This window comes from Pleurodeles waltl, chromosome 3_2, assembly GCF_031143425.1.
Source record: "Pleurodeles waltl isolate 20211129_DDA chromosome 3_2, aPleWal1.hap1.20221129, whole genome shotgun sequence".
Lineage (NCBI taxonomy): Eukaryota > Metazoa > Chordata > Amphibia > Caudata > Salamandridae > Pleurodeles > Pleurodeles waltl.
Window position 1 is genome coordinate 200,640,937 of NC_090441.1, and position 13,378 is coordinate 200,654,314.

Consider the following 13,378-nt stretch of genomic DNA (forward strand, 5'->3'; position numbering starts at 1 on the left):
ATAATAATCTAATAGTTCAGTATATTACAGAACGCTACTATCACAGCTTTGCTCTTTGCAGTTTTGCTGTTTCTAGGCACTGCAAAAAACAGATGCTACTATTACCCATTGTAAAGCTACTCAGTCCATTGACCTCTGAAAGATAAAAGACGAGTTGGCCCTACAAAAATTCAAACGTGTGATCTGCAGATTACGCAGACTGCAACAGTAATTGCACTTATACAGCTGTTACTACCCCTGACAAGGCACTGAAAGCACTTTAAGTAGGGCAGCACACTACTCTGGAGACTCAAGGTTTGCAGAAACTCATTGATAGCAATGAATTAAAACATGTGTGTGAATTAGAGAAGGTTGGGTCCGACGGAAGAGGCAGGCGGAGGATGGGAAGGAAAGAGCCATACCAAAGAGAGAGAAAGGCAGAGGTGACAATCAAGTAAAGATCAATTTTCCATGTTATATTTTAGGAATTTGGAGGACTTTTTGAGATAGCATGCAAGTTGAGGCTGCAAGACTGTAGAAAGAAACAAAATGATTTTCATCTAAAGATACGCTTGATAGCCACAAGAATCAGGTGAAGTGTTGCCCATCTCCATGCTACCACTAGAACAATGCTTCAGCAAGGATAGCTGATCAGCTCAAGGGTTGGAAGCATAAAGTAATGGCTGGACACAAACAAAGAAATGAGATTCTGCACATGCTGGGGTCGCTGTAATAATTATAAAGCACAGTGGGATGCATTTAGGACGCCTCTGGTGTGACATGGCCCAAGATAGATGACATCTTCCCAGACAGCGGAAGGGTATTGTCTGCATTCCTGAGGCTGGTGATCCAGATCCAAAATTCAGTGAAGACCTTGTTGGAAAGAAATTTTGATTACACTTCTGAAGCACAACCATTTGTTTGATGGCAGGGGTGAGGATGGAACTGCAGATCCTGTGGTATAGGGTAAAGGGGACCCTTTAAGTGAGGCCAAGCATTTTGTCTTTTTTGACCACACTTTTAAATGGCTCGTGATGGGGAACTGATGAATTCTCACACCTCTTTGTGACTCTGTTGTGTATGCTCCAGGCATACACTGCCCTGCTCTGATGCATCATTACATAAAGGCTGTGTCTGGAAAGGACATTTAAAAAAGAGCCAACTAAATCGCCTCTCCAGCACAACCTTCTGGAAGCATTTATCAGCAGGAATGAGAAAATGAATACGTTTCGTTTCAATTTTACATTTAGCATTATCAGCCTGTGCATATAGAAAGGGAACTTTGAAGTCCGTACACGTGCTGAAAATGGCTATGCATTTACAAACTGTAGCAACTGGTCACACATTCATGTACCATAAGACCAACACAAGTTATCTCATAAAGTGGGTGTATTTATGAAATAGGTATGTGCTGTATGTGACCAGTGATACATTTACAAAGCATGTCTATTTCACTCATTAAATGAAGCACTTTTAGCTTTAGACTGGATTCTAAGACACAACTATGCTGCTTTATACTGGAAAGGGTCCTCACGTCCAGAGGAGGGAGTAATCTGCAGTTATAGAACATTCCACAGATACAAAAGAGGAAAGGTTTTCCTTGTGTTCTCAGGTGTGTTCATACATAAACTACAAAGAACATTCTTACAAGTTCAAGCATCTGCTGAACAACAAATGTTTTACACCAAAACATGCCAATACTGCTTTCCGATGGAGCGATCTCCAGAGTTTGAAGCTGTGCTCTGACTCTCTTTGGAGACCGGGCAAGACAGGATGGATAAAAGTGGGCACAGGCAGTCAGCTGGATGTTGACTGCTGTCGAGCCCTGGGCTCTTTGTAGCGCAAGATGTCAGAAGCAAATGCTTAGCTCCCCGAGACGCTGAGGTGTCGCCCTATAAACCTAAACTTTACCCAACCAAGGTCTAAACCATTAAACTCTTGGTCATCATAACTGCATTTCTATAGTTCTCTCAGCCAAGGTAGTGTTTGAATCTACCATCGATTCAACCTTCACATAAAATGTACTATTATGCTGGAGGAGGCACTAGAGTGGCAAGAGGCAAGAAAGAAACTGAGCTTCAAAGATAAGACTGATGGATGAGAAAGCGAACCTCAGTCTAATTCCTTTCTAAAACCTTTGCTGAGTACCTTGTATCCCTAAAAGAACGACTTCCATGTCAAGGCAAAACAACAGTAGAGTGATGGTGGTCATCAGGTCTGCCTAGGATTTGGGCCTCTTCGGCCTACACGCAGATGATGAATCCAAAAGGTGTAATCAGCATGGCAATGGAGCACTGGGGAAGACTGAAGAGGAAATGAGAAAATTAGGAGACTTTTCAAACATCACAAAAAAGAGCCTTGTAAGTGAGAAAAACAGAGGGACTGATTTAGATCTTGATGGAGCGGTTATTCGTCACAACGGTGACAGATAATATCCCATCCGCTGAAACCTAAATCCCATAGACCTAACTGTAATTTAGATTTCAGTGGACGGAGATCCATCATCGTTGTGACAGAGTAACCCCTCCACCATGGTGTACAAAAGGCCCAAAGTGACATCAGAGAGAACGGCAGAGACTCGTGAGAGGGGCTGGTGTCCAGGAGTTGAAATTCTTCAGGGCGGATGGGCCTTATAACTCATGGCACAAACAACATTTGGATGATAAGAATCTGACTGCAAATTACAACTTATCCATAATAAACAATCACTCACATGTGCATAAACCAACATTTTAAAGCACACACTCTGAACTCTGAGAAACAATGCACTGACCAAATACACCAGCTAGCTTAAAATGCGACTAGATTAGTCCACTCATTTTCGTAACATATATAAAACACAAATCCAGTGTAAGAATAAAAAACAAAAAAAAACAAAAAAAAGAACTGGCAGACATGAGCAAACAAGATCATGGCAATTACCACCTGGTGATCACAGCTGCTAAATGCACACATCAAACTGAAAAGGTGGCCACGTCAGATCATCATGACAAGATTTACAATGGGATCTCTGAACAACATCAAGTTTCAATAACAATGGTAGGAGCGCTACCTCTGGTATTTCCCTCACTATCAGGATAGTCATTCCTTGCTGATGCGTTGACCAGAGACAATCCATCCAGGAGGGGAGTGCCCAGGGGCAGCTCAAACAACGAGCGGGACTCCATCTGAGGAGAGAAAAAGATGAGCATGAAGAACAGACATAACTCTGGCAGTACAGAAACAGACACATCGTCCTCCTCCCCTACTCCTGTGCTTGGCGAATACAAACAATGCCGGGCTGATCGTGAGAAAACTCTTTATTTGTTGTGCCATTAACTTAGTGATGGATGTCTTCTCAGTCTGTGTCCCTCTCGTGTTAGGAGTCCAGACTTCCAGGTCTAGCTCACCCTTCAGCCACTGGCTGCAGCCACCCATCAAACCCTCACTTTTGCCCCCTTATCACAGTTCTGGCACCATCATTAGCCAACCAGTCCCATCTTCAGCCATTCTCGTACTACCATCACCCCCTGATTCCAGAACCTAGTTCACATCAGTGTCAAGTCCGCAATCAAATGGCAGCTCGTGCCCTATATTCAGTCTATGCCTAATGCCCCTGACTTCAGATGTCTACAGCTGCACTTGGCATCAGAACTATACTAAACTCCCTTCCCTGCCTTTATCCCTTGACTCTTGATCAACTCATGGGAGCCAATAAAAATGTATGTTCTTTTGGCCCATGACTCTCAAACAACCCCACAGATGTCAATAACAATGAGCCCACCCACTCCTGTATCTCCACTGTCCTGGGACCAGACAATCCTCCATCTGAAGGCAATGATCTGTCAAGACTAGGGTAAAACCTGCTGATTATCTTACTGCATTTCTCATCTGCATTCCTTGTTTCTTTTGCTTGTTTGTAATTCTTTATTTCGATCACAAGGATCCAAAAGGCATCATATAAAACCATAAATACAATAATAAAAAGACATATAAAAACATTAGAAACCCTTGAATTACACTCATATCTAAGGCGGAGATCAATATTTCTCCTATTCAGCAGATCATATCAAACACTTTAACAGTTTCAAGTGGAGTCAGTCCAGGGACCAAACATTCAGGATATCCAACTCTGACATTAGCCCAAAGTAACAAAGTAACAAAGTGCACAGTGCAAACCAGGCATCTTACATACTGCAGGAGTCAGGGAAATACAAATGCAAAAACACATAGTATTAGGAATGTACTACACAAAAAAAGGAATAAAACAATTCCAACATTAATTTTGTCTTATATGGGTCGAGAGAGGGGGAAAGCAGCACCCTTCCTCGTGTCAGAGAGGCACTGTTTAGCCATTGGCTTGGATACGCTTAGTGCGCCATATCCATATGGACATGGGAAATCTGGCAATGGCAAACATTGTCACTCTTTTCTTATCTGTGCTAAGGATTCTAAAAGCCAACAAGTGCTTTCCACTAACCCCACACCCTGCAGATGGGCGCTATCCATTTTTCTCTTTGAGAAGCATATGAGGGGCAGAAAAAGAAAATATGGGCGAGCGATTTAGGGGCTCCTGCTCATACTGGGCATAGTTCATCCTTTACTGCAGCGGCCAACCACTTGCTGCAAAACACCTTTGTCAAAGTGACTTGTACCTAAACTGCATGCAAAATCTGCGTGCAAGTGGCGGTACTATTTAGTTAATTGTGGACTCATAACGGGGAGTGGTTTATGATCTAAGAACTCCCCGTTTAGAGTACCAGACTATCCTGGGACTCTTTGGAGAGCTATAATGCCCCAAAAGGTATTCTTCAGGCCAGTTTTGGAGACCAAGCCTAAGCCTTTCTGGTGATGTCCAAAATCTCTCCAATCCCAGTTTACCCAAAAGGTTTTTACATATTTCAGCTACGGTACTTTTGAGGCCCTCCCCAACACCAAAAGATCTGATAGTCCCACCTGGGATGGGGAAACCCATATCTATTGCCAATAAAGAAAGGTTCTACATTTAACCTTTTCTCTTATTCTCCTTTCAGCCAGGTCCAAAAAGACGGGGACCAAGGGCGTACTTGGTGGAATACCTACTTATGATCTTAAAAACTTGTTTTCAGCAGTTTCCAGTAATTGAATATCCACACAGCCCCAAATTTCCACACCACAGACAACTGCTCCCAGGGCCTTCACGCTATATATCTCGAGCGCTGGGGCAACCTTCTCCGTGCCACAAGAAGTGAAAATAAACCGTGGGGCGTGGATGAGGCTGGCAGACGCCTGCCAACATATCTGTGCAAGTAGCATCCAACTTATACTCCTTATACCTAAACTTATGATTGGGTGGGAGATCGCAGTGGTACTAAACGCGGTAGAGGGTGTGCTTAGGTATCTACCCAGTGAGGGTTTTCTTTTTGCTGGGGGCGATTTCAACACACCCTTTGAGCCACTGATGCCACATTCTGAAAACTGGAGCATTTTCACACCCTGTTCTTTAGGAGTCTACCCCCATGACTGAGGGAAATTTGGGTCACTTTCTAGTCAGCACCGATGTAATAACCATACCTTCTCACTCACAGCAGATATCAGCTTCACAAGTTTAACTCACTAGGCTACCCAGCAGAAAAAAAGTTTAATATTATGTGTGGTTTTTTTTTTTATGTGAGCCACCTCTATAACTCTGCAAAAACAACCTACTGGAGTTTTTAGAACAAGCATTTGCATGTGTGATTGTTTTTAATTCCTCCTTAATCTTCTTAATACATAAATATGACTAGCCAGTTATCTTTTCATCTAGCCCCCCCTTCATACATATCTTTGTTGTAAGGGCTGCCATTGCTATCCACCCACTTCCCCACTGTAGTGCCATCAAACTGCCTCCTGATGTGGTCTGCGCCCCCTTCCTTTGACAGTACCTGGCTTCTTGGCTTGTAGTCGCCCCCTCTCTTTGCCACCAGTCCTTTGCTGCAGCCTTCGTGGAGGTAGAGGACCTTGCACAGTGCATCAGCCACGCACTTCAATGCCGGTACCCTGCACTGGGTGGGAGGACGGGTGTGTGGTACTCCCTCTAGTACCCGGGTCAGTCACAGGGACTTTGCACTATGCAGTCTTTCTGTAACTTGAACTTTACCTTCTGCCTGGAAGCCTGCTTTTAGTGCTTTGTTATGACATACTTTATGAGCACTAACGTGGCATCTGTTTCTTTAAAACAAGTGAGGCTCTTGCTGCTTTACACGGCTATGACTGGTTAATCTACACCTGCCCACCCCATCGTTCCTTCCTCCTCCTTTGGGAGGACTCCATACGCTTTGTGTCATCATCATAACACGATACTTAGCTGTCCTGCACAGCTGCCACATGGCCCCATCCTGACATTAACAGTCACTGCGATGCTGCCATGTGATGTGTGTGTGAATTAATGGGAAACGAAAAGTGAGAAACCACTTTGATGGAAACCAAAACATGGAAAAACAATTTTAAAGGAAAGGCAATTTTAAGGAAATCTCAAAAAAATCGAAAAATGAAGGAAACCTTTTAAAGGGACAATAATTGTAGGGAAAAATCCAAAACTACATTAAACTTCGGTGGAGTTTAGCACTACTGTGAGGTTTATGGGTTCAGGGATGGGTAATGTTCAGGGTGATGGGGGGGGGTCCTGGGGGTAAGGAATAATTGGGGTTCATGCAGAGAAAGTATTTTTTAGGGTTCAGAGATGGGCAGAGTGTAGGGGTTGTAAGGGGTTTTATGGTTCATGGACGAGTGGTGTTTGGGTGTGTGAGGTGTTTTTAGGTTCAAGGAATGGGTGGAGTCTAAGGCCCTCATTCTGACCCTGGCGGTCTTTGACCGCCAGGGCGGAGGACCGCGGGAGCACCGCCGACAAGCCGGCGGTGCTCCAATGGGGATTCCGACCGCGGCGGTAAAGCCGCGGTCGGACCGGCACCACTGGCGGGGTCCCGCCAGTGTACCGCGGCCCCATTGAATCCTCCGCGGCGGCGCAGCTTGCTGCACCGCCGCGGGGATTCTGACCCCCCCTACCGCCATCCAGATCCCGGCGGTCGGACCGCCGAGATCCGGATGGCGGTAGGGGGGGTCGCGGGGCCCCTGGGGGCCCCTGCAGTGCCCATGCCACTGGCATGGGCATTGCAGGGGCCCCCGTAAGAGGGGCCCTACATGTATTTCACTGTCTGCTGCGCAGACAGTGAAATACGCGACGGGTGCAACTGCACCCGTCGCACAGCTTCCACTCCGCCGGCTCGATTCCGAGCCGGCTTCATCGTGGAAGCCTCTTTCCCGCTGGGCTGGCTGGCGGTCTGAAGGAGACCGCCCGCCAGCCCAGCGGGAAAGTCAGAATTACCGCCGCGGTCTTTCGACCGCGGAACGGTAACCTGACGGCGGGACTTTGGCGGGCGGCCTCCGCCGCCCGCCAAGGTCAGAATGAGGGCCTAAGTGTGTTGAGGAGTTGTAGGGTTCATGGGTGGGGGTTGCGAAGAGTTTTTGGGGTTCAGGATGGGGTGGAGTTTAAATGTAGAAAGGGGTTGTTTTTAGGGATTAGGGATGAGTAGTTTAGGGTGATGAGGAGTTCCTATAGGTCATGGACGGCAGGTGTTTAAGAGTGCTAAGGGTTTTTTAGGGTTCAGGAATGGGTGGAGTTTGGGTCTGCTGATGTGTTTTTAGGGTATGGGATGGGTGGAGTTTAGGCGTAGAAGGAGGTTTTTAGGGTTCAGCAGTGGGTGGAGTTAGGTGTAGTGAGTGATATGTTTCAGGGATGGGGGAATTTTGGGGTAGAAAGGGCTTTTAGGCTTCAGGGATGAGTGTAGCTTAAGTGTTGTGAGGGATTTTGGGGGGTGGGGATTGATGGTATTTAGGGGTCAGCGATGGCTCGGGTTTATCAGTGATGATGGGTCAATTAATTAAAAGCATCCAAAGTCATTGTTTGATGCTGTAAAATATATAAATTAGAAATATTGTCCCCGTAAGTAAAGCACTGAAACAAACATCCTAGACAAAACTGTTTCTTAAAGTAATACCTGCAACCATTGCATTTACACTTTAAAAAAAGCATTTAAAAAAACAATTTCGACCAAAAAGACATTGCACATTAATTGGTTTCTACGAAAAGGTAAATGCCATTCATTCTGAAAAATTCCATTAAACAGTTTAGATGAAATGGTTTCTCAGTAATTGTATTCTATCAAATAGTTTTCAATGAAATCACATACAGCCTGCGAAGACTGGGATGAACTATGCCAAATGTGATGGCGACACGTTGCTGACATAGCACTGGCCCCTGTGGGACAGGTGTGAGGACCAGGAGGCTGGGGCGCAGCCAGGTGATGGTCTGATGAGTGAGCAGCTGAGCTGCAGGGTGGTGGTGTGGTGGGATCCGAGGCTGAAGAGATCCCATCAGTGGGGGATAGTCTTTGATGCCTCATGCAGACTTTGATTGAAACACAGTCTGGCACAGTTGCAGGGTACCTAGTCGAGCCTTGCACCAGTGCCCATGAGAAACTGCATTCCCAGAAGAACATCACCACCAGGAAGATGGCCAAGCCACAGGTGTACCAATCATGATCACTGGCACTTACTGAGTTGAGAGTGTCTGAGAAATCATCACAAGCCATGGCCACCCTCGTGTCTGGCCACGTTTAGGCAGAGACTGCAATGAAGTATCTGAGATACGGTCTATGAAGCAATTATAAAAGACCCGCTGCTACCTTTTGCTTGAGTGATTTGCATGAGTAATTTCTAACATTGCATTCAAGAGGAGAATTTCTAAAAGTGCAGCAGAATAACATCAGATGTGTGACATTTGACAGGGTGTGTCCTTCTTGGTGGTAAAGGAGACAAGCAGCATGAGATTTTCCCAAGAGTGTCTTCCCAGTGACAGAGGATCCCAACTTGGATGTCCACCTCACCATCATCATGAACACTGTTCCAAGTCCTGGGCCTTCATATTTCAACCTAATGCATTCTAAGTGGTGGGAGTCCTGGTTTGCTTCAATTTAACCAATTAGGCTCATACACCTGACAGCAATGATTACTAAGCAGCTTGATGCATCCACTGTGTTTGACACCCGGTCACATGCTCCAACTGGTTCACTCAGCATTTCATTTTTGTCAATAAAGTAAGTAACACTGTCTTACCATAAAAAACTGGGTATAAGCAACAACTGAACACAAAGGTACCACCCCGACTAAATGCATGCTTCACAAATATACAGCAGATTATCTGCTAGTTAAAAGCTGGAAACAGTATCTGTGCTGTTATGGAGTGAGGCAGCCGCCGTAACTCCAACGCTGTGTACTTGCTCCAACAGTGCCATCTCCACACGGGGTTTGAGATTTCTCTATCAGCGTATCTCAAGTGATCTAAAACCCTTTTGGTACTACAGAAGTTAATCTGTGTCTCTTTAATGGTACAGAATCCAACTGTTTATTTCCTCCACAGTTCCATGTCAGCAGAGAAGGAACTGCAATTCCTCTGTAATTGATTATTTATTTTATTTTTATCAATTTTTGTGATTTTATATAGTGCAGACATGGCCTCCAGAAGAGGCTGCCACCCGTGAACATGCAGTGGGTCAAGGTCTGTCCTCTCCAGTGGCCACAAAACGTCTGGGAGTCCAACTACGATTTCTCCTTCGGGACAGCTCTACAGTACTCTTCCCCTGAGGGGGTGGAGTAAGGGTTTGGGGGTGAGGTGGGAGCCCAGGGCATCCCTGTTACAGTGCGACCCTCTGATGGTTAGTTCCAGCTCCCAGCAGAAGCTGAAATTACAGTTGCTCTGGTCCTAGCTCCTGTGTTGGTGCTCAGGCGGCCCTCACGCACTGCACTGCTGAGGTGCACTTCAACAGCCCACGTCCCTCTGCAGCCCGGGACCTGAGCTGCAAGGACTCCTCTCTCCACAGCAGCACTAAAGAGAGGAGCGGGATGGTAGACAAAACATTGATGACTGGGTACATCATATGCGACAGCCCCTCAATCAACAGAAGAGCAGTCCTGGTGAGTCCCTCAGTGCAGCAGTGTAGAAGGCTGGCCCTCGTTGTAATGTGTATTGATAAGGTATTGGTAAGGTTCAGCCGCTGGAGGGCACACTGGCAGGGACTGTCCTTGCAGTTGTTGCTGTGAAGTTTGATCCAGCTGCGGCGTCCGGTTCTAGATTTAGCATCCGGTCAGTGAAGTGAACTTCACTGGTTTGTTGATTCCTTGTGGTTTTGGAGTGGTACCTCCAATCTGGAGGGAGTTCTCTAGCAATTTGCAAAGCCTGGAAGTTCTCTGGGGTTCTTCCAGCTGTCCAGCAGCTTCTCAGCAGCGATTGTCGGGTGCAGCAGGCAGGGTTTGATGTCTTTTCTTTGTGCAGGAGGTCCACAGTTATTGAGCCTTTGGATCTTCTTGTTGCTGGTCTTCTTTTGTCTGTCAAATCTGATTTCTTGGTCTAGGGAAGCCCACTAAATACTGTATTTAGTGGGCTTTTTAGGGGGAACCTGGTAGTGACCAATGGGTCACCTACCTTAGGGTAGCTACACCCACTAAGTGACCACTTCCTGTGGACAGAGGTCACTTCCCTACACCCGACTGGCTACTTTCCTTCCATCCAAGATGGAGGAAAATGAAATGGAGAGGTCACTTTGCATGCAATACCTTGGGGGTGGTGCATGCTAGGTGGGACCAATCCTCCTGTCCTTTGCTTGGTTTTCTCGCAGTTGCTCCCAACAAAAGTGGGGGTTTCCAACAGGGGCGGCCATCTAGCAGCAGGTCTAGGGGCGAGTTTCATGGGCGATAAGCTCTTTGAAGCTCACCAGCAGGGCAGTGCACATTCCTGAGGGAGGGGGTGTTAGCACCTCCACCCAGAAAGGGCTTTGTTCTGAATCCCAGAGAGCAGGAGCTCTCACCCCAGGGCTTCAGACTTCTATCTGGAAGTTGCAGGCTGGTTGGGACCGGCCAGCAACCATGCCAGGGTAGTTAGCTTTTGCAGGGGGCATCTAAGGTGACCACTGGGTACATTTTATAATAAATCCAACACTGGCACCAGTGTGGATTTATCATTCTGAGTTGTTTGAGACCAAACAACCCAGAGTTCAGAGTGGCCATTATGTAGCTGTGAAACTCGTACTGACCTGTGTTCAGCCCATGCATTTAAAATGGCTGCTTTGTTCACAGGTTTGGCAAGGTCACAGTGGGGGCATATTACTCATGCAGCTATGCCCTCCTATACAGTATAGTTCGCCTTAGGGCTGAAAGGCCTGCCAGAGAGGTGACTTGTCAATATTGCATGCACTATGTAGTGGACAGGGCACAGAGGCAGTGTGCCATATCAAGTTTGCATCTTAGGATTGCACCAGGGCACTCAACCTGCAATGGCAGTGCTGGGTGCATATGGATGTCTGGCCCTAGAGGGTGGCACAATCAGTGCTGCTGCCCTCAGGGGCCTACCCTTAGTACTCCATGCCCTGGCTAGCTAAGTACCATTTACTTATAGTGGCAGCTAAAGATGTTGCGAATTACCTTTGCAATTTTTAGGGAAAGAACACTGGCGCTTGGACCCTGGTTAGCAGGATCCCAGTGCACTCCAGTCCAAGTTTCATCCAGAAACCAGGTAAAAAAAGGGGGGGGGTACTGCAACAAAGCGCCAGTTTCCCACAAGCAGTCCCCTGGCAGAAATTAGATCTCCGTAAAAAAAAGTGCTCTAAAATCATGGGGTGAGAGCCTCTGTATTTATACTCCAGGTCACCAGCATCTAGAAGGTGGGAGAAGTTTTCAGCTAGATCTGACAAGTTTCAGGAATTTCCCTTCTCTCTTACCCTGGCTCCAGACAACAGTAGGGGGTAAACAAACCCTTTGTGTGAGAGCAGGACACAGCCTATACAAGTGTAAAGTGTGCCCCCCTCCCCCCCAGCCCACGAAGACCATCAGTATGTAGATGAATGCAGATGTAACCCTGTTACACCTAACGCTCCCTGATGGATGGCTATCTGGAGAGTATGCACAAAGTGGAGCTGTCACTGTGCCCTAGACATGGATTGGAGTCATGGTGCATAGCACCAGAGTTGTAAGTAAAAAGAAATGCCCACTTTCTGAAAGTGGCATTTCTAAAATTGTAATGTAAAACCCACCTGCACCAGTAAGCAGGATTTCTCACAACCATACCAAACATGCCCACACTACTCCTTGCAGATCAGAAATTACCACTTAGACATATATAAGGGAATTCCCAATGCAAACCTATGAGAGGACCAGCACTCACAGCAGTGAAAAACAAAACAGGCTATTTGTCACTACTAGGACATGTTGCACATAAACATATATGTCCTACCTTTTACATACACAGTACCCTGCCCAAAAGGGCTATTTAGGGCCCACCTTAGGGGTGACTTGGAGTAGTAAAAAGGGAGTTTAGGCCTTGGCAAGTATTGTGACTTGCCAAGTCAGTGTGGCAGTAAACTGCGCACGCAGGCACTGCAGTGGTAGGCCTGAGATGTTTGAAAGGCTACTTCTACGGGTGGCGCTATCAGCGCTGCAGGCCCACTAGCATTTAATTTACAGACCCTGTGTATATGGTATACCACTGTACAAGAGACTTACAGGTAAATTAAATAGGCCAAACATGTGTAAGCCACTTATACCAAGTTTTAGTGGAGAGAGCACATGCACTTTAGCGCTGATTAGCAGTGGTAAGTGCCCATAGTCCTAAAGCCAACAAAAATAGGGTCACAAAAATAGGAGAATGGCGTAAGGTTTGGGGATAACCCTTCAAAAAGCCATTTCTAACACAAATATATAGTAATAATATACATGTTACAATAAAGGTGGAGGGAACACAAGGTTAGCCTCCCCATGGGGTAGAGCACTTCACATGTATTCACTATAAACCATAGTAGTGGCAGGTAGTATAGTACCACGATAGGATCATCAATTGTTTGTGTTGGCTGATGTTGGTCTGCACTTGGTGAGAGCGTGAGGGGGTAAGAGTGGTTTAGATCAGGTGTCATTCAAAGAGAGGAGCTCTGAAGTTTTTTTGATGGTGACCTGACATGTGGGCAGGCAGAGGCTCGGCGGGGGAGTGTTACAGAATATTGTAACAATTCCATGGAAGGATTGGATCATGTATCGTTTGTGCTTAAAGATGAGGGGGGGTTGAGGAGAGAAATTTAGCGTTTCATAACTCTGTGCCAGTGCCTGAGATTTTCAGTTTCTCGGAGCGGTACTTACAAAGGTAAAGAGGAGCGCAGAGTTTTATAATTCTTGCAGGTGGATTTAAATTGAGATCTTGTTTCTAGGGGAAGCCACTGAAGGGAGAGTAGAATGTGGGCAATGTGGTAACATTTATTGTGTCCTGTCATGAAGCAGGTTGCCACATGTAGGACTGCTCTGAGAGGACCTAGGTGAACTTTATCATGGAGTGCAATTCCATAGTCAAGCATGGAGAGCACAA

General features: G+C 46.2%; 1 protein-coding gene across 5 annotated transcripts in view; it reads right to left on the bottom strand.

Annotated features, from left to right (window-relative positions):
• Positions 1-13,378, bottom strand: part of ANKZF1 (ankyrin repeat and zinc finger peptidyl tRNA hydrolase 1) — a 116,779-nt gene that overhangs the window by 97,172 nt on the left and 6,229 nt on the right. For all 5 annotated transcript variants that reach the window (XM_069227190.1, XM_069227188.1, XM_069227191.1 and 2 more), the window contains exon 2: positions 3,032-3,146. In XM_069227190.1, the coding sequence (XP_069083291.1) occupies positions 3,032-3,146 (115 nt within the window). The remainder of the gene's footprint in view (positions 1-3,031; positions 3,147-13,378) is intronic.